Raw genomic sequence first — 26,892 nt, forward strand, 5'->3', positions numbered from 1 at the left:
ATTCCCACGTACAGATTTACATGATTTTACATTTTGCTTTTATGACAGTTGGCATCTGTAATGTTTTCATTAATTTTGCTACAATACGGTTTAAATGATTTGCCTGAAAAAAATGTTGTGCTACTTAAAGTACAGAGGGCATGTCTAGGGCAATAAATGACATGCAGTTTAAATTGCAGATTTTTTGGCAGATCATGGGCACTTAAATGCTGACTTATTGTAATATACAGAGACGTAAACAAGACGTTGCTGGAGACAAGGGGTCACTACAAAGCACTAAATATCCATTACTTAAAACAATCACAAAGAGCTTGTGTTTTGCAGCTGAAAACATCGTTTAAGCCATTCAGTGGTAGGGAAAATGCAAAACCAGTTCTTGACATTACCACCATCCATTCACCCCAGACAGCATTTAATTCCCACTCCATGACTCAAAGACCCTAAATTCACAGAATTCAGTAGTAGAAGGCAAAGAATGGATTAAGAAACTCTTTTGATGAAGCTCACAAATTATTGCAGTACAATATGTAATCTATTAAGTCAAACAGCTTTATTCTTACTTGTTTTATACTGCCTAACTGTATTCCTACTTATTTTACACTGCCTAGATGAAAAATTAAACATTTCTTTACAGCAAACAAAATAAAACAAGGGTCAGTTAAATGCTCCTTTCCATCAGGTAACACTTTAGGATTTACAGTCAGTAATTATAATGGCCACATGGAAAAATGTATTATCAGGGAACTATCACTGGCAACACAAAGTAATAGCTTTGGTGACAAGAGTCATCATTTCTCAGTTTGAGAGTTTAGCTCCTAAACTTTATGTGTTGATGGGAACTAGGAATAATGCTTACAGCAGACATATGAAGGAAACCAAAGGGCCCAATGTGTAATGTTAGCATATTTAGTTATAAGGAGATGTGGGAGGTGTAAGGGGCAGTGGTTTTGTGTTTTAGGATTAATTCAGCAGTTTGCAGAAAAATGTGTTCCACTGTTAGGTATTAAAGGTGTTGAGTCATACAATCTCACAAGACATATGTCTAGAGTAGCAGGGCTCTTACAACACAGTAAGTACAAAAGAAATTCAACATTTAGGAAGTAGATTGGGTTCAAATTAAATTTATTAGTAACAGTCAAAGCATTCTCCGTCTGCCTGCAACACAAGGGGGAAGTTACAGATACACTTCAATAATGAGTATGAAATGGGAACAGCAACCCTGAATCATACCATTAAATGTTTTTATTTACTTTCTGCAGCAGAATGCAGTACAGTAAGCTAAAATTTGGGCAAGCTATACTTTGAGACACCAACATGACTTATTTGCTTGTAACAAAGACAACCAAAAAAGACAACAGTTCTTTTGTATGGTAGAATTACTAGCAGAGGCTTCTGTGTAGCTCTCAAAGGGATAACAGTGTCACACCCTAAATGACGTACTCAATGTATAACTGGGAATTTATACTGTTCAGTTAAGTGTAAATTCACATGTCACTTTCAATATAAAACTAAGAATGGGTCACACTGAATTACTTAGAAATTTAAAATAAGGCTGTTATAGTTGAAATCATAGAATAGAAATATGGTCACCCAAGTAAATAAGGAGTGTCAGACATTTTCAGCAGCAAAGACTGGGACAGAGTGACAACTGTGAACTCAGGTGACTTACAGAAGAAAACACCTGCAAGGTACAAAAAAGGCTATTTTTTTTCTTACGACAGGAAACACTATAACATAAAAAATGCCTCTAATTTAAAAAGTAGTATCAGATTCTCAGGCACACTATTAAGGTGTCAGGTTAAATGACACTACACACCTTAAGAGAGAAGTGGTGTAAACAACAGAGCAGCACCTGAAGTATGAACAGATATGTAGTCTAGAAAGTGAACATCCAAAGGAGTAACAATTGGTAGAAAGCATCATATGGACAATGAAAACTTTCATTCCAATTTATTGCAGTTACTCATGCTAGAAAGTCAAAGCAGACTTGCATATTAGGCAGTGTACAGGACAGAGCATAACAGCCACCCCAGAAAAAAAGAAGAACATGAATGTGGGAAGGATTTTGCTTCAACAGAAGTCAGTGAGATGGATGAATTGATGAAAGACACTTTCTATAAATGGGTGGTGTTTTACTTTCTCTACTATTTGTGAGCATGGAGTTGGTATACTGTATATATGTTAGGGGAGGTGTGTAGGGGGTTGCAGGGGGCTTGCCTCCCTCTAGAAAAAGCTTAAAATCATGTTCACTGAAAGTAGTTTTCAACAAATCTTGTTCACTCACACATTTGTCCATCGAAAAATAATTCTACAATGGATAATCATGAATCCAAATGATGATGAAAATTACATTCACAGAGAACACGGCAAGGGATGATGACAGTGACAGATTAATATGCCATGAAGATGACAGAAAGACATTAGGAGTGGTCACTAACAACAATCCAGACATAGTGAAAAGATAACCTAGTTTGGAGAGTGCAAGTGGGTGAGGGACACTTGTACCAACAGAATGAAAAACACAAAGAAGGGGCAAAGCATTTATATACCTTGGGGGAAAATCATTAAAGCTAGACTGAGTAGATGGTTTGAACTGTTGGGAAGCAGATGAGAAGAAAAAATGTGCTGTGCAACTTTTACTGTACAACACTATGGGATTTAATGTCCTCAATTTCTGAAAGAAGGACATGGTATTTCATGAAGGATAAGCTTCCCTTAACACATGCCTAAATGGTAGGAGGGCAGAGAGGCCCAAATGATGTTGTTTAAGTTTTCCCAGTGTGTAGGAATCATGACACAACCAAATTACAGGTGGCCTAATAGGAGCTTGGGAAATGAGTGTTGGGACATTCACTAGTGAATGTTCACAACACTTTCACAAGTGCTTCTGGCTACATCAGGAGTCCTCTAGATAAAAATGGAAGTACACCCTGAATTAAAAGATGGTGTGCCATGTTAAGATGGGCCTACTATGAACCGGACTATGGAGGCAGCTGCTTAGGTGCATTTACTGCTATAGTTCAAGCAGCAGGATGGAGGTGCAGTGAATATGAAACCACAGAAAAAAGATGACGGGTCCTTCGTGATCTGACAGTAAAAGAAAGTATCAATGAAGAAACTGAATGTTACTAAAGGGTTTCTGGCTAAACTGAATATTTTGTTAAGTATTCAAAGTTGTACAGCCTACAAAGTTTGCATAGCAGGCCTAAGGTAAGGTCTATCAGCTCTACACACTCATCTGTGACCGACAGTTAACACTTCATAGTTCTGGTGTGGTAGCTTCAACCAACTTTACATATTCAATTCCACGTTGTCCTAAACTGGCTACCATTTTGTAGTAACAGCAGCACTTCACTGGACACAAATGAGATTATTTTCCAGTTTGCCTAAGTAGCATTACAGGATGACCGATCCATATTCTTCCACCACAACTAAGAAATGTAAAATAGTTTTTACAGCATTTTACATCAAATTTTAAGTGTGTGCCTTTTCATGTATTTATATAGTGATTGCACCTTCATTTTGACAGTCCAATTTTTATAGGTTCCAAATCCAACATCTAGGCATTGAAACATTACATATTCTTAGCATCTGATGTTCAAGGGTACATAACTAGGCAGTTGCATCTTGATGTTTGAATGCAGTACCTCAATGCAATTGTAGTTTATGGTTTTGGACAGGGAATATTACAGCAGCAAATTAACATAAAGACTACTATGCACTGATCTGTAACCCTAAAGTACAACTGCACTCCACTAGCTCACTTAATTAAAGACTGGCTCTGAACGGTGAAGAAAACAGTGCTGTTTTTAAATAGCACATTTAATGGAGTTGCATATTTCTGAACAGTAGAGACTGTATATATATATATATATATATATATATATATATATATATATATATATATATATATATATACATAAAGAGGATGTCTGAATTTATGTGATTTATTGTGATACTCAAAGACATATGAAATACACATTTTTTCAAATACAGACGTATTCAAATGTCAGTAACACATTTTTAGTGCCCAAATAGGGTATGTCACGGATCTTATATTTTACACGCGTCTATATCTATATACAAATATACATACAAATATATCTAGTTTACTATCACAGTCTTGAAGCCCACAGTCTTGACAATCATAATCCTGAGACCATAATACTGAAGGACAAAGATACAGAAGAATACAATGTTAACAAATCCAAATACTGAATCGACCTACCAGTGCGAACCTAGGCACAAGTGTTAACATGAGTCCTGGAGGGTGTAAACCTAAGATGAAGTGCTAACATGTGTCCTGCAAGGAGGCAAGTGCTGTGGTTCAATATTGTGTTCTTCAGATTTTGGCCTTTTAATAGCATTATTTATTTATTTAGTTATTTTGCTTGTATTGTTTATCAGGAAAGTCCAGCTGAGCACAAGGCCCCTTTTCAGTGAAGACCCAGGGAGATACGTTCCATATACATAAAGCTGGAGAACTATACATAAAGCTGGAGAACAATATATTCTACTATCACATTTTCACATTCTAGGTAAATACGAAAGCATTACATATACATAAAACTATTTCAAGAGGATTATGCCTGTCAAGACTGTAGCCGTCAAGATTGTGACAGTTTTCTATGCCAGACATTAAAGTAAAATCTAATTTTACACTGAAACTGAAAAAGTGCATATATTATGTTAGCATATTACTAATAGTCAATGGTACTTACAGCAAAACATAGTTCATCTCCGCAAGCACGTTGACAATACAAAAGACTGAAAATATAAGTAAGTAATCTGCCGCTGATCTCAAAACAAGCCAGTCTCATTTTGGGATCAGAGACATAAATGACTATAAAAAAAAAAAAAGAAAAAAAAAACAATGCTAACTTGAAAATGCTTGCTGTCTGCATAGTGGTATTGTGAGGACAGGAGTGTTTAGCACACTAATATGTTAAAGGCAGGAGTAGGTTATGGTTAGTACACATGCAAAAGGTAGGTTGGGGGGGATTCACTTCTTAGTTTTGTGTGTGTGTGTGTTAACCATAACACTATACCTGTCCCTATCCTTAATTTTATACATTAGAGTACTAACCTTTCTTTATCAGTATCAGTAAACAAGATACATACACATACACTTCACACATATCCTTACCCAAGTGTAGAAACACATCTGTCATCTTCCCATAGACCTTATTCTAACACTAACCCCAAGTCACTCTTACTTGTGTGTGTGTATATTTATATATACACACACACACACACTCAACTCCAGTGTCAAAACATTGATTATAAAAGAAAGTTCTGATATTACTACTCACTTCCACCTGCCCAACATTCAGTACTGCATTATCTGGCCTTTTTCTTCACATATAAAAGTGTGCAATGGAATACTTCTGACACCGAAAAATCCATTAAGTAACTGAACACTTGACAAATAAAATTGAACCCATATATCTATATCTATATATGTGTCTAAAATTCCTCAAATCTACCTTTGGTTGATGTCTGTTTAGCCGACAACATTTAGTTGACTAAACAGATGACAGACAGGTACGTATGCAAAATTACACATTTTTTTCAGGGTAGGGAAATGTGCCCCCCTGCACACCACATTTGGTGGGCTGTGCCCCCTATACCCCCAACTAATATATACCAACTCCATAATCACACAGTAGCCGAGAAAGGGCAAACTCCCCAACGCCAATAATATTGCAATCTTACTCCAGCTGTCAATATATTTCACATTTATCCAACTTAAAGTAAACCAAATATATTTCTATATCTGTCTATCCATCTGTAATATATATATATATATATACACACACACACATGGGTCTATTTCACTTCATTGAATAAAGAGAACACTGAAACTAAAATGATCAAGACGACAACATCAAACATTTACAAGAAACAGAGTGCCCAAGATCAGAACTTAGAAGATCAAACTAGGTATACATTTTGAATGCAGACTGTGGTAGAGTGAGGATCGGGAAGTCTACCCATTTCCTCACTGTAGTGCAATCTTGGAGTTGGTGTATATAATTTGCAGTTATGTGTAATTTTTTTTACATTTTTGCAGGGGGGGGGCAAGCCTCCCTGCACCCCCCACACCCCTTGCAAATTATATATACCAAGTCAGAGATCGCGCTACAGTGAGGAAAAGTGTAGATTTCCCGATTCTCACTGTACTATGATCTGCATTCAAAGCATATACCTAGTTCGATCTTCTAAGTTTCGATCTTGTGCACTTTCACTCTTGTTGTCGTCTCAGTCATTTCAGTTTTAGTGTGCCGTTAATTCGATGAAGTAAAGTAGACCCATACACATGCAAACGCGTGCGTACAAACACACAAATTAGTACAGTAACTAAGCTTGACTGCACAAATTACAAAATACACAAACATCATCAGTCATTCAAAATCATAAAAAAAAAACAAAAAACAAAACAAAAAAAAACTATCAGTCAAATGTTGTATAAATAGTATGGGTGTTCAAGGAAAGGGTTTTTGGAAGGTAAATGTGTAGAGTTAGAGTTAGCACACATGATTACAGAATGCAGGAAGGATATCTGAAATTTTGACATTAACACACAAAAGCACATATTGACAGCTTAAAGAAATTCAAAAATGTACTGTTTTTAATACCTACAGAGCTATCAAATAATCTTTCCTAACCTGCAGTATGTAAAGACGAGTGACTAATCTAATGTGCAATAGGGAATGGTAGCTTTTTACTTTATTCTTGGCAAAAAATTTGAATCCAATTAGTTCTCATTTTGCCAAAAATGATGCTAACATTAAGACCTGATCTACAGAACAACATTTTTGTTTTCCTTGTTCACTTCTGGAGCCCTACAGCTTTGCTGAATGTAAAACTAGAACTCTGGTTAAAAGTGCCAATAAAAGACATCATAGCAATTATGTAACTACATTCTTCTGGTCAGTATAAAATCCCACTGAAACATACACATTATATCGTACATGACCAAAACTTTATCAGACTAATCACTGAAATTCCCATGCAGTGTGAAATGTACAGTTTTTAACGATGACTACAAACTGCAACTTCTTTCCAGTGACTGTCCTAATAGCTCACCATTTATCAAGCCCTTTACGTGAAACAAAGGTAAAATGTACACACACACACCACACACACACACACACACACACACACTCACACACACACACACACACACACACACACACACACACACACACACACACACACACACACACACACTGTATCACTCCTGAGTTTTAGCTTTAGATAATGTTCATAGAACACTCTACTGTGTCACAGCTCTCTAACTCATACAATGCTATACTGTATCACAACTTTCTTTTAGTTTTAAAATAACTAATAATTGTTTCATATATTCATATACTGAAGTCTTAAACCAGAAAACAGTTTAACTTTTTTGAGTTTTCCTATTCTTTAACTTATTATGTTCTCCCAAATGAAAGCTGATCTGAAACAGGAGTATAGAAAATGATACAAATACATGACATGGTGCCTGAAAGCATCTTTCAAGATTTGTGTAATCATCTAATCAATTATGGCACACCTAATGGCAATATATACAACTAAGAAAAACATACTTTGTTTTCCTCCCATTAAGACTTATTTGGATTCCATGTAAGATACTCATCACCAAGTAACCATGGTTTATATTGTATACAACATGCGACTAAGGAAATATAATGACAAGACATGGGTATAGCACACAAAGACAACATATACATTTCATACAAACAGGCAATAATATGTAACAGCATTCCATTTGTACATGTAAACGTGTTTGCCTTTACACATTATTTTAAATGATGCTTCCTAAATTCACATTTTAAGCTTTGGTTCATGATGGTGGTTCCCATAACATGAAATAACACACAGAAAAAGTTAGCAGCCTTGAAATGAATTGGAACACCACATGGAGCGGCTCAGGAGGTGACTTCATCTTCACGAACATCAGGTAGTTCTGACCCTTCACCACTGCTCTGCTTTCTGAAAAGGACATTAAAAAAAAAAAAAAAAAACATTAAATATTCTGACAGACGTATGAAAATAACACACACACACACACACACACAAACATGCAAGCATATTTATGTAAACATATATATAAGATTCTATAATGAAGGGTTGACAAATCAATTGGTTGACATCCAAAATATGTACCATAATATGTCAACCATTCCTTACAACATACGATAAACAAAGCTGCACTTAATAAACTGAAAAAGGAAACATATTTCCTTTTCTGATATACTATCAATAATCCAACTGCATTCAGATCAGTTTTTTCAGAATACTGCTGGTGTTACGAGAAGTGTGTTTTTTTAAGTTAAAAGAAACATTGGGGCAGAGGCAGAGTTAAGGTTAGCACATATTACTAAGCTGCCCCTTAACTTGCAGATGCCCTTCATATAACACTACCACTACACAAGACCTCTTGGACATACCACACACAATCGCCAAAAGGTATGCATCACAATTGAATAGAGATCATCTGCTCAGATATAAGCAGAAACCAGGTTGTTCTTCTTCCACTCCATTAAGATTTACTACCACTTATGGTAGGAATACTGGGCAATTCATTAATATTATTAAAAATAATTGGAATATTCTGTCTGCTGACCCTGCATTGTCTTTTGTTATTCCACAAAATTGCTCCTTTTCTTTTAGAAAAGGTAAGAACCTAGGGACTTATTTTAATCATTACAAACACCATTCACATTCTATGTTGTTGCAAATTACACAAACTACTTTGCTTGGAGATAAACTTATTGGCTGTGTGCCTTGTGGCCACTGTACTAATTGCAAACATGTATTAAAGACTAAAGAATTTTCCAATAGCAATTGCAGCATAGGATATGATATAACATTTTTTGCGAATTGTAATAGTGACTGGATTATCTATATGGCATGGTGCAGTTGCCGCTGTTTTTATGTAGGACAGACATCAAGGCCATTTAAGCTACGTATCTCTGAGCACATAAGTGATATAAAGTGTAAAAAACCCAGTAATGCGCTCTATAAGCATAGTTTAAAACACTCTACTGCTAGGTTTCACTTTTTTGTTATTGATAAAATTTTAGGTGATCGTACAGTTAAATCTGGTTGGCACCAAAAACTAGATATTAAGGAGAAAAAATGGATAATTAAGTTGGGTGCTCTTTTTTATCCAGGACTTAATGAACATCTTTGATTGTGTTACTTATTCATGAGTTCACCAATCATGTTTATAGTTTTCTGTTTCTAATTAGCATTTTTGTATAAATGGACTTCCTTTTTGCTTTTTGCTTTATCACACTGAAGAAGGCTTAAGTAATTTCTTGCCGAAACCGGTCTGTGAGTTTGAAGTCTGAAGAATGTTTGATCAATAATAAATGATTTTTTCACAGCTATCCAGTTGCTGGCTTTATCTTTTTTTCTCATACCACACACACACACACACACACACACACACACACACACACACACACACACACACACACACACACACACACACACACACACACACACACACACACACACCTAGTAAATAATCTAGTTAGCTATTTTAGCAAAACAATTATCTGACCAAACATCCATTTGATAAAGAAGCTGTTTGAACAAATTCTGCACTTACAGCACAGCTACTGACTGAAGCATTGGTTGACCAAACACGTGGAACCCATGTGTGTGTGTGTGTGTGTGTGTGTGTGTGTGTGTGTGTGTGTGTGTGTGTGTGTGTGTGTGTGTGTGTGTGTGTGTGTGTGTGTGTGTGTGTGTGTGTGTGTGTGTGTGTGTGTGTGTGTGTGTGTATGTGTGTGTATAAAACTGATTTGGATTCATGCAAAATTGTATTAAGAAAATCACAAATCTGTTTTTCTTAATGTGTCACACAGACTGCTGAATTTCTAATGTACTGATGCTTCTTTGGCTAAGATCAAAAAACTGAAAACATAAAGTTTATGTGTTACTTCTCTATGGAAGAATTGCCAGAATACACTCAACCAAAACAGTCATAACCACAAAAAGAGTGTTGTGTGTGGGAGACATCATATGTAACCGCACTGTATTACAGTCAACTCTGACATCCTCAAATCACAGGGAACATGGCTATTACTCAGTCAACACAAGTAGAGCCTAGTATTAAGTCACGTTTATTTATCTGAAGTTTGATGAATGGAGTAATGGCCCAATTACATTTCAGTCACTGCCCAGAAAGTACAGAAAATATAAAAAAGCAGAAGAATCATAATTAAGATGCATGAACAATGTAATAATACATTCTAGGTGTGTACAGTCAAAGCAGGATACCATCAAGACAGAGATAGTAATGGGCAGTCAGCATACAAAAAGTCTTAAAACAACACAAAACGTTGACTAGCGAACTGATATTACAGCTTTTTAAAGCATGCCTAAAGCTAACAAACATTATTTACTATGTTTGTGACAATGCTAGATGCACTATTTATAAGATGTATGGAGCTGGTTTAAAGAGGTTGCCAGGGTATAAGTCTACCTGAGTCTTGTTACTAAGGTCAAGCTGGGATGGTTTATTATTATTATACAATAGGACAGTACTGGAAATGGAAACAAGTGTCTGTTTCACTAAGAAACATTAAGACACATATATCTTTAATCTATTTTTAACTAGTAAATTCAGCCCTAATCTATTTAAAATAGTCACTATAATCCCTCTTCCAAAAATTGCTGCCCCCAAAACTGTTGAAGATTGCAGCTCAATAGCTAACTTGGATCCAACTTTAAAAAATAAAACTCTTACACAAGCAAATATTCCAATTCTTTACTACATATGATATATCACAAATAAACAACATGGCTTTAGACTAAAATAAAGTACTGCTACAGCCAGTTTCTCGCTGACAAATACTATTTACTCAGATATCGAAGAGTGTAAACTTACAGGGGCAATGTTCCTAGATCTGAAAAGAACATTCAGATGTTTCAGATGTCTGGACCATAACATTCTACTAGAGACTTAAGAATTTCCTACTTGATATGATCTATCATCAAAAGAACAGTTCATCAAACGACATTTCGAATGTCATTTTGTTGAACATGCCATTCATCAGACTGTTGTAATGAAATCGCATTATGGTAAGGATCGGGAAATTTGCCTTCCCCCTGTAGTGCGATGTTAGAGTTGGTATGTATAATCAGCGAGGGGGTGTGGGGTTCGATGAATGGCATTTTTGATGAAATACTGTTCACTGAAGTGATGGTTTGATGATATAACATAGACCCCATTTACCATATACTCTTAACAGCTTTAAACCAAACAACTGCCTGCTAATACGGGTGTTCTCCATGGTTTGGTTCTTGATCCACTTTATTTTCTCTGCTCACCAATTACCTCCCTTAGGAGCTGTGCAACTTTGGCATTTTTCTTTATGCTGACGACATTGTTATCACCACAGCATCGATACCACAAACAGAAATCACTGAGTTACTCCAAAGTGATTTTAAACTAAGATGCAAATCAATAAATTAACATGAAATACAAAATCTATTCTGATGCTATTTGAGAATAGTAGAAGGCTAATATCCAGACTTCCAGAATCTTGGAATTTGATATGCAACCACTACCATCTCTGACTCAACAAAACATCTTGGTCTTACACTTGACCAACCTCTATCATTTCTTCCACGTGTTAAAATGCAGTCACAAAATGTTCTCACACGGTGTAAAGTAGCCCACAAAATCTGCCACCTTTTGACAAAGAAAGCTAGACCAGCCATCGCTGTTAATGTTCCATTGTCTAGCTTGGAATATTTCCTCCAAGTAACTCTGTTACAGTCCCTACAACACATGGATATCCTCCAACAGGGCATAATAAGATACACCGATTCACATTCTTCTTAGGGCTTACAGTAAGCATCACTGGGTTACAGTAACCAAAAGCAATTGGCTATCAGTTGAAGGAAGAGCCTCTTTCCTACTAAATACATTAACTGGTAAACTACTAACTGATGCATACTCTAGCCATCTTAAACAATTACATTACAGAAACTCAGCCAGCACAAAAATACAGGTGTCAAGATCCTTTTAAGACCAGCTTTCACACTAGCAGTAGCTAAAAAGTAATTTTTCAAGTTAGCACCTGAATACTGGAACAAAATACCACGGGTGATGAGGTCCATTACCACTCTGGTTGACTTAATAAATCCTTACTGAAACATGTTAACTCATTCACTCCAGAGCAGCTCAGAAAATGCTTACTTCCACCATAGGAACAACAGTGCAGCCTGAGCTCATTTTCAAATACTCCATTTGTAATACCATACAGACAACAAATGATCACAACTCTTTAACCGTAAGAGCTAGACTAAAAATGTAAATGCAAAAGTGGTTCAGCAAACACTGGCCTTTTCAACAGTGTAAGCATTGAAAGTGCATATCTAAGTCTTTATTAGACATTTGCCAAAGAATGATGATATTGTGCATATTTTTTATCTTTTTGGTAAAACAAATCACAATATCCTGGTGAATGTAACATGTAGACCCATGCAATTTGTAATTGTCAGCTTTAAAATGATACCTTAACCAGTACTGTGTGATGCTTTGTTACATAGATATTCACAGAAATATGATTATATTTATCATAATTGATAAACAAAGCATAATATATCATCACCTGTAAAAGACAGAGACTACATATCAGTGTAAAAGTTGTGCAGCTCAATGTCAGCTTCAAAATGATGCCTCATTTATGTCGTCACCATACTCCCTTGCAAAGATATGGGCATAATAATGAGAAATATTGCAAATGTAGAATTTTCATAATTCTACAAGAATAAACAAACTGTGATATCAGTACATGTGTACTGCATACAGAGACATTTATTTTACCATGTTGTAAGTAGTAATACTGTCTTCAAAACGAGGTATTACTTGGGAGATTAACATGCTTCCCTGCAAAGTTATTTACCAAAGTATGAAATAAATCATAAACAAACTTTGACATCTGTACATGTGAAATATAGAGACACAGTTCTTTTACCATGTTGTAATTATTAATACAGTCTTCAAAATGAGGTATTACTTAGCACACTGACATGCTCCCTTGCAAAGTTATTTACCAAAATATGAAAAAAATGCATAAGTTTCATAACCTTAGTCCTACACAAACTGATATCTCTACATGTGCACAGCATACAGACACAGTTATTTTATCATGTTTTAAGGAAAAACACTGTCTTCAAAATGAGGTTACACTTAGCAAAATTACTTGCTCCCTAACAAAGTTATTTACCAAAATATGAAATAAATCATAATTTCCATAACGTAAGTCCTAAACAAACTGTGATATATGTACATGTATACAGACACAGTTCTTTTACCATGTTGTAACTAATAATATTGACTTCAAAATTAGGTATTACTTAGCATGTTAATATTTTTCCTAGCAAAGTTATATACCAAAACATGAAAAAATATCATAATTTTCATAACCCAAGTCCTAAACAAGCTGTGGTACTGTACATGTGTACAACATACAGATGCATTTTTTTCACCATGTTGTAAGTAGTAATACAGCCTTTAAAATGAGGGATTACTTAGCACATTGACATGTTTCCTAGCAAAAGTTATTTACCAAAATATGAAAAAATATAATATTTTTCGTAACCTAACACCTACTGTGATATCTATATATGCATACAGCATACAGACAAAGTTCTTTTACCACATTGTACATACTAATACTGTCTTCAAAATGAGGTACTACTTAGCATGTTGACATGTTGCCTAGCAAAGTTATTTATCAAAATATGAAAAAAATTATATATTTTACATATATATATATATATATATATATATACACACACACACACACATTTATTTATATATTTCACATTAACCATGTTGGTCCAGCTGAGCACAGACATTTTCAGTGGAGACTCGAGGAGAAAATCTCTAACAAAATGTACAAATTATTCAATTATACAATCTTTTTACAAAGTTGAGTAATAATAACAGTTATACATGAATCACAAAGTTGAGTAATAGAAAAACAGAGCAAGTAAGAAGTATAATAAGACATGTAGTAAAGGTGGTACATTACTGACAGCATATACATAGAGGACTTGTAACAAATAATACAGGAGAACGATTCTTATATGTTAGGCAAAATTTAGTGAGAATGCGCATTCATCTGATTTTTATTTTTTTGTTAAGTAAGATGTGTCACATATATAAGAAATAAACTGCAAAAGGGTGATTCTAGGAAGTGAAGACAGCAGTAGATCCAATTAGGTGGGGTCCTGACAGGGGCATATCCATGACGTACAGAGGAAACTTTTTAATTCTTTTTTTAAGCATATAACCATATGAACCATATAACCACAATGGTTACCTTTATCTGTATCTTACAATAAAAATAATGGGGAAAAGAAAGAAATTGGGGGGGGGGGGACTTCTGCATGACTGTACATTGACAGAAACCAAAAGCAGGCATGTGCATCTGGCATGTGCATTCAACAATGTGATAATGATATTTATAGTAATGTGATAACGTTTAGTAATGTGAATAACAGTGGCAGCTGCTCAGGGTTTTACCTGACGAGTGATAACGACTCCGTGTTATACTGTAACTGCACATATTATAAATTAATAATGTGATAATGACTTAGTGTTACATTGTAACTGCACATATTATAAATTAATAATGAGATAATGACTTGCATTTCATTACTGCAAGGTTCTGCATGCTCATAGGCGATAATTGCTGCACATAACCTGTTGAGCAAGCATTCATTACATTCCTGGTGCTGGTGTAAGGTAAGACTGAGTCACCGCCATCTGTCAGGAAAAGATAGGAGTAATTCAAGAAAAGCAATACAACACTTCTATATTACAGAGCCCTTCCACTCACCTACATTCTACACATGACCGACAATCCAAAAATATAAAAATATTGTCCAGAAAGTATGGTAGTAGTTAAAACCGGATAATAAGTAAGGTAGTGACACGAGTCTGGATGGCACTGCTCAAAGTGAAGTAGGTGTGCAATTAGTGCGCAACAACGTAACATAACATAGCACTGAGTGACAGTTTACAGTTTTGGACTGTATACTGTGAATTTCACAAATGTTATAGATGTTGTAAGCATGCAGAATTAAATCCTGGCTATTGACCCAATAGCTAAAGAAGTCCTAACTTACAATCAAATAGCATATACATATACACAAAATGTACTCTATTCCATCAGAACAACAAATATAGCCCTTAAGAACAGTCATAATGGCTCATCAGATCACATGAAACTTTGTGCCATTCTCTCTTTTTTAATTTCTCCAATTGTTTTTGGTTTCTAATACTGTGGCAGGAATGGGACCCATTCCTATGTCAAGGTACAATTAAAGCTCTTATTGACTTGTAAGCTGGCCAGAATAATAGGGTTTGAATTACCATGTTGAGCATATCAAAACAATCCTATCTTGGTTTGTGATTTGTTGTGGAGTTGACTGGTAAGAGAAGTTTTATTTATTTTTTACTGTTAAAAGGAGGTATGACTGCGAGCTACAGTGAAATTAAAACTTCTGTCTGGCTGTTAGAACTTGTATGGTCAAAACAACTTTATTGTATTTTACTATTTAGTTGGAGATTGCTGGTATAATTTTTGCCATAGCAGTTGATTTAAGTTCCTCTGAATTCTTTGCTACTGACTTTATGTATTTTTTTATTTGCAATATTTTATTCAATTAAAGCTGAATATGGATTCCTTAAATGAGTATGCAATTAACGATTTGCTAATGCACAAGTATCTTGTACAGTGTAATAAATGCTATGCATGTTTAAAGGTAACAGCTGATAACACTGGTGATCTTTGTTCCTCGTGTCAAAAGTTGGAAGATTTACTTACCATTGTTAGAAGCAAATCTCGACTTAATGATGATGATTGTACATGTGCAATTGGCATGGCTTGGAGAACTGTTGTATCATATATTAATGACTGGACTGATGAACTAAATAATGTTAGGTAGAGAACAAATAGAACAGATTTTGGAAATGATGCATCTCTTTTCTGCAAAGAACATTCAATTCCTATGAAACATGATGAAGCCCCTGAGAACTATGGAACTGTGGAAGCAAGTACTCAGCTGAGGATCCGGTTTGTTTAGAAGGAAACAAAAAAAAAAGAAAGGAAGAAGTCCTCAACAAATAACAAGGAAGAAAAAGAAACTGATTAATGACTGTAAAGGAAAGAGAATATGCAGTAAAAAGGATTCTGCTTTGTTATGTAACACACTGGTGACAGGGAATGAAGATATCTGTCTATCAGAAAACCCTCAGTCTACAGAAAAAGGCATCACCTTTCCAATGGAAAAGGTAGAAAAAAGAGGCAAGGGACAGGTGAAAAGGAAGAAATCAAAACTGAACGTGGAAGGATTGAAGAACATTACTGTAAGAAAAAAAGAGAAAGACAGATGTTGACTACATGCCTCAAGCTGTGGATTTACAATGCCAGCTGGATGACAATTTAATATGCAATGAAAACAGTGAAATTAATAAGACTAATAGTGATGAAGCTCTATCCTTCATAACAACTGGTAGAGAAGAAATGACTGTATTAGAAACTGAAGATTCTTCAGAGATGGTCAGCAACAATATTCTTGTAATTGGAGATTCAGTTATTAGATGAACTGATACTTATATTTGTAGAGATGATAATGAACATTGAGTAGTGTTATGCTTGCCAGGAGCAAAAACAGAAGATGTAAGACAAGCCTTGGAACACCTTAATGTAAGGAAGTATGGATCTGTTTTTATTCATGTTGGTACAAACGATGTCACAACAAAGATTCTCTGACTGTTAGTTGGGAACTAACAGCCCTCTTAGATAGTATAGCTTGTACTGGTGTTAGGACATATTTTTCACAAATCACCTATAGAAAGGATAGTCAGGTCACTGTGAATGAAAAGATATTTTGGGTAAATAACCTACATGGAAAAAATGTCCAGTTTTAAAAAATGGAAATGTGTAGACTATCCAAGCCTTCTTTTGGGCACACATGTGTTCAGACAGTTTGGTGAGCATTTGTCTAGCTCAGGGAAGTGAATTTTTGCAGAAGATATTTTGCAGTATTTGACAAACACTAACCAGGATTTTTGCCAGGTCAAAAATGTAACAGTTCACAGATAGCAACATTTGATGCATCTCTGATGGTTGTTAATGCTAGGAGCATTAATAATAAAGTTTTTTTATTAGAAAATTTGCTATGTTACCATGAGATTGATGTTATAGTTTGTGAAACATGGTCAAAGAACAATGACTGGAAACCAGTTCTGTCAGGGTATAAATGTTTTTACTGTAACAGACAGTCTAACAAAAAATCAGGTGGTGTGTTATGATAGGGATTAAAGATAGCTATGAGACTTGTGATTATTACATGTTCACTGATAACACCAATACTATAGACTGTGTAACTGTGACAATAAAAGCAACTCCGGAACATATAACAATTGTTGGAGTGTACAGACCACGAAAGTCAAGTGCAGATGACCTAGAGGAATTCATACATTTCTTATATGAAACACAGGAGGGAAGAATATTATTAGCTGGGGACTTAAATTTACCAGACACAGACTGGATTAATATTGATTCAACAATGTTAGTAAAGAAATTATTCACAATGTATATTCAGGAACAACAAATGCTTCAGACTGTACAAAAACCTACCAGGGGACAGAATATAATAGATATTGTTTATTCCTAAAGAAATTACTGCAACTTCAAGTCAAGTTTTACCAACACTGATGTGCAGTGATCAAGGGGTCAATAAAGGTTAATTTGTTGCTAGAAAATTCTGCCAAACTGAAATCTAAGCCACTGCACAGTAGGTTAATTACAGATTATAAGGAAGCAAAACAGTTACTATATAAAACTAAGTGGAGTGAGGTGCTCAGTGGAAAAATTGCAGATGGAATGTGGAAAGTTTTGAAAGAGAAATTGGAGTGCAAAAAGTAAAAAAAATGTTTAACATCAGGATCTAGGCACACAAAATCTGGGGGGGGTATATTTCCATAAGAACAAGAAACCTGATTAAGGTGAGAGACAAAACATATAAGAAATGGAAGAGAGGTTGAACTACAACTTTGAAAACTGAAATAAATGACCTAGACAACCAGATTAAACATAGCGTTAGACAAGATCAAGAAAAATTTGAAGAAAATTTATATAAAGATATTGAGCATGATAGGAAACCTTTTTATAGATACACAAGATGTGGAAAGAGTAAAGATACACAAATTGATAAACTGTGCAGATTCTAAAATTTATTCTCAGACACAACAGATCTTATGCAAAACAGTTTGGCTCCATAAAAGTGGTGGTAAGTTGTCCTAGTGACATCCAGGTAACCCCAGATACTGTAATCAAATTTGATTATATTGAAAAAGAACTGTGCAAACTGGATCCAAACAAAGCGCAGGGAGGAGACGGAATAAGTAACAATGACCTGAGAACACTTAAGCAAGAACTTACACTCTCATTACATCTATTATTCACTAGGTCATATAAATATGGGGAGATTTCTCAAGATTGGAGACATGCACTTATTAAACCTGTCTTTAAGGGAAAGGGGAGTAGGACAAATCCAGAATCATATAGACCCTTAAATCTACTTTCATGTTGTGGAAAAATAATGGAGAAGGTAATACTGGATAAGTTATTGTCAGAACTGGATAGGTTGGGACTTGAAACCATATATCGGCATGCATATGTTGAAAATAGATCTATTACCACCTGTAACATGATGTTCTACAGCAATATAATAACAGCTATGAATGAAAAAGTGTGCTGTGATGTGATTTATTTAGATTTAACTTCAGCATTTGACAGGATCATGCACAAAACACTGATCAATAAATTAGTACAACTAGGTATTGATGTACTGTTGATAAGATGATAAGATGGATAGCTGCATGGCTTACAAATAGGACATGGCAAGTATCACACACCAACTGGACAGGTGAAATCCTTGGTTACAGTCAAGGTGTCCCACAGGGCACTGTACTAGGCCCTTTTAGATTGTATCTTTCAGACCTAACTTTTTCATCTGAAGTGTTCTACAGTCTATATGCTGATGACCTGAAATTGGGTAAACTGATTACAAGTGTTACAGATAAGGCATGTCTGCAAAATAATTTGACTAACTTGACCATTTGGGCACAGGAGAATAACATGTTGATAAATACATCAAAAACTAAGCATATGAGACCTGGGAGACATAAACTGAAAGGTGAATATTTAATACAGCACATTGACTGAAACTGTAGACTCATTTAAGGACCTGGGTATATGGGTAGATTCAGCTATGAGTTTTTCTAATCATATCAACCAACTGGCTAATGATAATTATAGAACTATAGGTTGTATAAAAAGATTTATAAAGTCTAGGAAATCAAACATAATGAAGTCATTGTTTGTTAGTTACATTAGACCCAAACGTGAGTATGGAATAACAATATGGAAACCCTATAGGAAAACAAGCATGAATAAACAGGAAAGAGTACAGCGAAAATATACTAAGGGCATCCATGGATGTGAAAATCTAAGTTACTATGAAAGACTAAAATATCTGAATTTGTACAGTGTCTCTTACAGATATTTAAGAAGAGATCTTATTCAGGTATATAGGGCATTTAGGGACAACTACCACTGGGAATGTTTGGGGTTATCAAAAAGTACTAGAGAATCGTCAGATAACCTATGTAGAAAATTCTATAGGAATGAGAAGTGTACTAATTGGTTCTCTGAAAGAGTAGCTGATGCTTAGAACAGACTACCAAATTACAAAGCAAATACTAGTTTAGATATTTTTAAGAACAGCCTGGACATTTACTATGGAAACAAGTGTTTTGGCATATTGACAAGCTAGAAGGGCTTTAATGCTTGTGCTTGAAACATCTGTATGTATGTACTTTCTGAAAAATGTAAGTCTGTAACTCAAATGCTGTTATTTATATTGAGTGACTGCAATCTTCATTGTCGGGGGGGAAACATAAGTTTTACAGTGGACAAACCAAATATGAGGCAAAATCAGGACATAGAATCATAGGAAGTTACTAGGTTATTGGCCCTGAGGCCCTTATAAGCCTAGCCAATAATTTAGCCCATGTTTAGACAAGTCAGCACCCAGAGGCCCTGTCCAGCAGGGGCATAGGTGGAATCCCAGGAGTGCATTTTCTGTTTATCATCCAGTTATCCAGGTTGCACTTAAATTGGCAGATGTCAAAGTTAAGACTGCACCTTATGTTTTTATGCAAATAACCAAGCAACAGAGAAATAACAGTAAATGTTCAACACAGAAATAGAATAAATAAATAAAATAGGAGTCACAGCCCTGTCTAAATGTTACTCGTGACAGAACTGTGCTGGGACTTTTGAAGACTTTGATCCATAACAGCACTGTATTCTACACTAACAGAGTTATTTAGCTTAGAGATCTGCATTATAAAGAACAGCAAAAATTCAAAGTTGCACAAACCATGCCTTAACGGGGCCATCACTTCAGAAGTATTTTCCAGTAGTGGCCAGGCTATAAAATATTTTACAAAATAAACTACCAAGATGCTCAAAGAAGATAAGAAGGCCTTTTGTTACAGTCCTAATCTCAAAACGTCTGGAGATTTCATTCCCTAGCATGAATCATACAGCACAATCTGAAATGGTGTCAGTCATGGCTAACAGAATGTTCACTGTGTATCCCAAGAAGCATGCACTTAAGAAATGTTGGTGATGACTGACTCTGTAGTGCGGACAGTTTTGTCCAGATGCCACTACACATGACCCTGGTTTAAACAGCAGCCCAGGCACTTGAAGAGCTGGACAGAGAGGGATGGGACTGTGTGACCACCAGTAACTCACCCATTCCTGAGGGACACTGCTCCTGTTTTCACCTGCTGATCTCTTATAACACAGGGGGTTAGAAGGGCAAAAATTAATTAAGAAAACAAATGTCGGCAATATGCTTCCTTTACAAGGGGCTCCTGTAATACTATACCTACAGTATTGGGTCCTTGGTGAAAGAAAACAGTGGCCGGGATAAGGAGAATGATTCAGACTCAGCTTGGAAAGTATACACTACAAAAGAGAAAAGAAGTGGCTTGATACAGACCAGTGCATGGCAAGAAGGCAACTTTTGGGATGAAGCCCAAGACTTAAAATACTGTTACTTGACAGAACATTGATGGAGTCCCAAGAACATATTGCCAGAAGTAATGGTTGATTGTTGTTGAATGTATGTGGAAATATATGGAATAGAGATTAACCTAAATAGTGCTTAGCAATAACTTGGTGGGGGACTCAAATGATTATAAGCCACCTTCTCATAGTGGCTTTCCATCACCCTATAAATATTTAAAGTTCATGTATGACTCATTCATGCAATTACATGTTAACTGCATATGTACCTATTTTAATATGTTTGCTTGCACAGTTGTGCCCATACATTAAGTGAACTGAGCAGATATTTGAATGTATAATTTAAGAAAGTACTCTGCTTTTACATCAAATTCCTCTAAACCACAAGCTCCATGGAAATGTGCTATTTTCAGACTCTTGATTTTCCACATCTTGCAACAGCTTCTGTTTCTGTACAGTAATGTGAGGAAACAATGTCCTTGGGTTACCTTATAAAATCTAAGTGGGAACACAAACTACAGGGAAAAACACTGTTGACACAATTACTTCATCTGTCTCTTGTTATCTTGCTGAAGTGGGCAGACATGTGAACAATCAATAGCAGAAGTCAAGTCAGAGAGGACTAAAGATCCGTCATGCTAAAAATCAATGAAGGACGTGTGCATGCGTGTGCGACAGCCATATTGTTTCCAGTAAAAAGTGAAAAAAGGTAATCCCCGACAGGTTCTAAATGATTTATAAGCACATGTGAGTGAGATTGTTAGAAATAGGCTTATCATTTCCACTTCAAGTGAGATTAAAAGTCCCTATCCTCCCATGCATTGTTTAAATTATTTATATTTGTGTATATGCATGGGGGGAAGGATGGCTTGCTTCTGTGATTCTTCTCTGGAGGAAAAAAAGGATCAGTGTAAGTAGTTTTGCTTGAGATTATACATTTATATATATATATATATATATATATATATATATATATATATATATATATATATATAAATATAAAAACACACACCATTTTATATAAAACGCGACTTGCCTTTGCGAGATATACATTCAAAATCTATTTAAAACTATTAATTTGGAGCTTATTAGTTCATACCCTCACATACACACATTTAAATACATACAGAGAAAGGGATATGTATCCCCTACATAACATTTCATTGTACAACATCCCATTTTACATATGCACTTAAATGTTACTTTGCCTTTACTGAAAGGTTTTCTTAGCAAGTCCCGTCTCTACATGATAACCGGGCAATGCCTGGCAAGGCAAACGCACAATGAACTGAATTAATTCCACCTCCTCTATCTTTGCAGTGGAACTGCAGGACTGTTGCTGATTTGATTGCTGAGCTAGGACTCCCTCAGTACAGGCTTATTTTGAAGAAAAGGGAGGACTTATAAACTTTACTCTGCTAATGTGGTTGCGGCTAACTGACTAGCAGTTTGCCAGGGAACTACAAAGTGATAGCTCAGTCTGAATTGTATATGCTGGGATTATTTAGCAACTATAATTACAATCGGGTAGAAGAATCAGAACCATTTAATTTCCACTCTGCCCCGCCCACTGTTAGACACATCCGAGACTTTGCTCTTATTTACTTGAAAACTTGCTAGAATAGTAGGGGTTGAATTACCATGTATTTTCTGAAAGATGCAAGTCTGCAACTCAAATGCTGTTATTTACAGTTAAATAATTAGCTAGAGTTCTGGAGCGAGCGGAATGCACATGCATAGAGAATTGGATTGCTGTGATCGCAACAAGATTCAAGGGGTATAGCAAGCCGATTTTCTCAAAATATTCAAATATGACCATATGTCAACTCCACACTTGCGCTTGTGGAAGGTACTCAGGTGTAACAGTATACAATTCGTAGCGCCTCACAGAGTGCTCGGCTGCAAGTTTAGAGGCACCATGTGATAGTACTCGGAGTTAATGAGTTAAGTAAATCTCCCAATGTCACTGTTGTGATAATTATATTTGAGCAAGAAATCACTGCCCTGTTTGATATAGTTAAAACAAAGTACCTCAGGTTATTTAGGGGCAGTATTATGCTCCCATTTGTCATTCATGTCTTTAATCTTTGTTGGTTAACGTTTTCTCTTTTACTTTCAACTGCTATTCTGGGTCTCTTTAGTCTTCTCTTTGAACTTCATACCCTACTGTATATCATCATTATTCTGCTACAGACATGCATGCTCACATACATACACGCACATTTTAAATATTATATTTAAAATGCATAGCATGCAATTTTGTTAGTTTATGTATCATACAAGTAAACTCACTATAATTTCTTTATAAGTTCATATGACAACAGTTTCAATTTTGTTGAATGCTTTGTGGCCCATATAACACCTAAAAAAGGTTTCTGAACCAGTGTACTTAACCTGGTTATGATATGTATAAATAGACAGATATATATGGGGTTTAGATCTGAATTTATGGATGTTTGCATAACTCCTTAAGTGGGTTTATAGATTATCCCACACTTTGCAGTCCAACACAGAAAATTTTTATCAGAAGAAGCAAAAGATTTAGGGGCATTCAGTAAAACGGCATCATCATTTGAATGGAATCAAAGTTTATAATGAGTAGATTTAACAGCAAGTGTGAAGGAAACTAGGGCACCAGTAAGGTTATTGTGAGTTTTGTAAATTATGGTTAGGAACAGGAAGTCAGAGTGCTCTTTACATGGCGTCGACACATACCAGTAATGCGCAGTTACTACGGAAATTAAGGATATAATAATGAAACTAAAGATTCTACCTGAAAGGGTTCATGGGTCATAGAGTTGTTTTTTCTTTTCATTATTTTTTTTTCTTTTTGAAGGCGTGGGCTAGTTGTAGAAGTATATAGGGTAACTGAAGCTGTAGGACACATTTACCTTCAAGAGCCATAATCTCCTCCATTTTAAGTAATCTGAAGGCCTGAAGATGAATAATCCAGTAAAATTCATCAAACAATTGCTTGTTGAAAGCAACTATTCTTACAAATCACATCATGCAGAACACGGAGGACTTCTTATGTAAAAGATCCTTACACATAGAACAAGGAATGTGCATGCAGGGTCATTCAGTGCATAAAAGTGTAGCTCTGTAAGCTGATCCATATCCTCAACTTTTCTCCTTTCCATATTTGTGTGCAATGCATGTGACTTTGTGTAAATCTATAGCTATACATCCTGTTGTTGTACCACTCTAATAGCGTAATACCCAAGAAGACCATGTTACAGTCTTCCTTCCCATTAAATTCATTAAATTAATTAAACAAAATAAAAACTGTTGTACACCGTAGTTCTGAAGACTGGTGCTGAAGGCTGTTTGAAAATTTGAGGTTTAAATGGAAAATCTCAAAATCATGTTAGGATCTCTTATATACTATAGTTCTGGAGTCTGTTGCTGAAGGCTGTTTGAAAATTTGAGGTTTAAATGGCAAATCTCAAAATCATGTTAGGCTCTCACAAAAAATGGGCTTTACTTAATTAGAGTTTCTGAGTATTTGAGAAATAGGGATCATTATTATAACTACTACTAATAATAATAATATAAACATTATTATTAATATTATTATTACTGATGCGCGTGTGTGTGTGTGTGTGTGTGTGTGTGTGTGTGTGTGAGTGTGTGTGTGTGTGTGTGTGTGTGTATATATATATATATATATATATATATATGTAGTTTGCCCAAATGTATTTGCACGTTTTTATTTAATTATTTTATTTATGTGTAAGTGAACTGGACCATAGCAGGCCTTTTTAGTTCTGACCTGATTACAGTTAAAAAAAAAAAAAAAAAAAAAAAAAAAAAAAAGAAACCCGTTTGTGATACATTTAGAAAAATATGAGGTTTAACTTACAGTGATACTTGTATTATGATAGCCCTAATGGGACACAATGGCCCTTTTCTTTCTTTTTTTTTAATTTGGTTTTAAAACAACAAATTTATTTTATTTATTTTTTATTTATTTATCATTTGTTGACCAGGAAAGTCCGACTAGGTTCCACAGAGCCTGTTTTCAGTGGAGGCCCGGGGAGAAATGTCTTTGGAATGTGGGAGGAAACCGGAGTACCCGGAGGAAACCCATGCGAACACAGGGAGAACATGCAAACTCCACACAGAAGGCACCCCAGCTGAGAATCGAACCGGTGAACCTCTTGCTGTGAGGTTACAATGTTAACTGCTGCACCACTGCGCCACCCAACACCCTCATTATTCAATACTGAGGAAGGGTAATTTCCCGAAAGCTTTATTTCTGTTAATAAAGTGAGCATTTTTCTATTTAATCGTTTTCTTTTTGTTGTAACATTAGAAGTTCTCATCTTTATAGTATGCAATTCACTACTGCAAAAAAATTTTAATATACTAATAAATTCAACACTAGAGGGGGGTAACTTTACTTTTCCACTAAAGAAGAACTTAGGTTTTTGGAATTATCTTAGGAAATGGAGCATTAAATAAAACTAAAGATGTAGAAATATTACATCTGACTACAGAGCTTTCCATAGAGCTTGAATAAAGTTATTAATTTCTTTCCAAATAGGGGAGATGACTTCACATCCATATACTGTATGCATTCAATCAGCTGTTATTTCAAAATCACATTTCTAGTATTTAATTCTATTTGACTTATACATAATTTCAATTTTTTAGGAGTGACAAATGCTCTATGTAACCATTTCCAAGTGAAAATTGTCCAGTATAATGAAGATGTAGTTTTATCTGTACATTTTAATATTAGTTCCTTGTATTCTTCAGAGAAGTCTTCATTATTAATTTTACATGACTACTTCCAATAGAAATTGTCTAAATATGTGAAATCTAACTTAAGAATTTTATAAATCTGTGATAAATATATGATTTTTCATTGAATTATTATTGATATTTATTAACAATTCCAATAATTTGGGGAACTATTTCTTATCTAGGTTAAATATCTGATTTACCTCTGTGTTCACAAAGTCTCTAAATATTTGTAAAATTAACCAATTCTCAAAACCTTTATTGTATTTGGAGATTACATTTTCAGCAGTATATATATATATATATATATATATATATATATATATATATATATATATATATAGTAGTATCATTTAAGAACTGAAGCCAATAAATTAAATTGCTTTGTTGTTTCAATACTAGCATTTTTTTTAAGTTATGTGTTTCTAAGCAGTCATTTTATGTGCAATCGGAAACACAGAAAATATTAATTCTTTAATAAAATGGTTAGAATATGTGAACTTTTGGAAAGACGAAATTATGTTATTTAAATAGGGATTTTGAGAAGAAGGTGTGATATCATTGACAGAAAAATCTTTTAATAACCAGATAAGACTATTAGGTACTGTTTATGACTGGCTGTGAAATATTTATTATTTGGGTAAACAGACACTCCTTGTGGTTAATAGTCAGTCTTGCTACAATAAAAAACTCCAAAAACAAAGAAAAAATGACTAACATGGCTAAAAGACTTTATGGTTAGCTCTTTCCTGATCCTAGCCGCTTCTTCTAAGTACCCACAAGATAGGTACTAGGGTTATACTTACTTTCTCTAGTAATGTACAGACAGTTTGTGATGTGATCAATAAACACTGGCCTGCACTTATGACAGACAGCAAAGTTAGGGAGATTGTTGGTGATAAAGCTTGTTATTTATTTAAGAATAACCCATCCTTTAAATGGCTGCTACGCTATGGTATGCTTAATAATCCTGAAAAATATATGTGCTCAAATA

General features: G+C 35.1%; 1 protein-coding gene across 1 annotated transcript in view; it reads right to left on the reverse strand.

The window, feature by feature from the left end:
• Positions 1 to 7,630: 7,630 nt before the first annotated feature.
• CAMKK1 (calcium/calmodulin dependent protein kinase kinase 1) overlaps positions 7,631 to 26,892 on the reverse strand; it is a 1,557,316-nt gene continuing 1,538,054 nt past the window's right edge. Inside the window, exon 15 of the mRNA XM_044082102.1 lies at positions 7,631 to 7,998. Coding sequence (XP_043938037.1) covers positions 7,935 to 7,998 — 64 coding nt within the window. The 3' untranslated portion in view covers positions 7,631 to 7,934. The remainder of the gene's footprint in view (positions 7,999 to 26,892) is intronic.

This window comes from Protopterus annectens, chromosome 9.part0 (assembly GCF_019279795.1).
Source record: "Protopterus annectens isolate FY-2018-M chromosome 9.part0, PAN1.0, whole genome shotgun sequence".
NCBI classification, from domain to species: Eukaryota; Metazoa; Chordata; order Ceratodontiformes; family Protopteridae; genus Protopterus; species Protopterus annectens.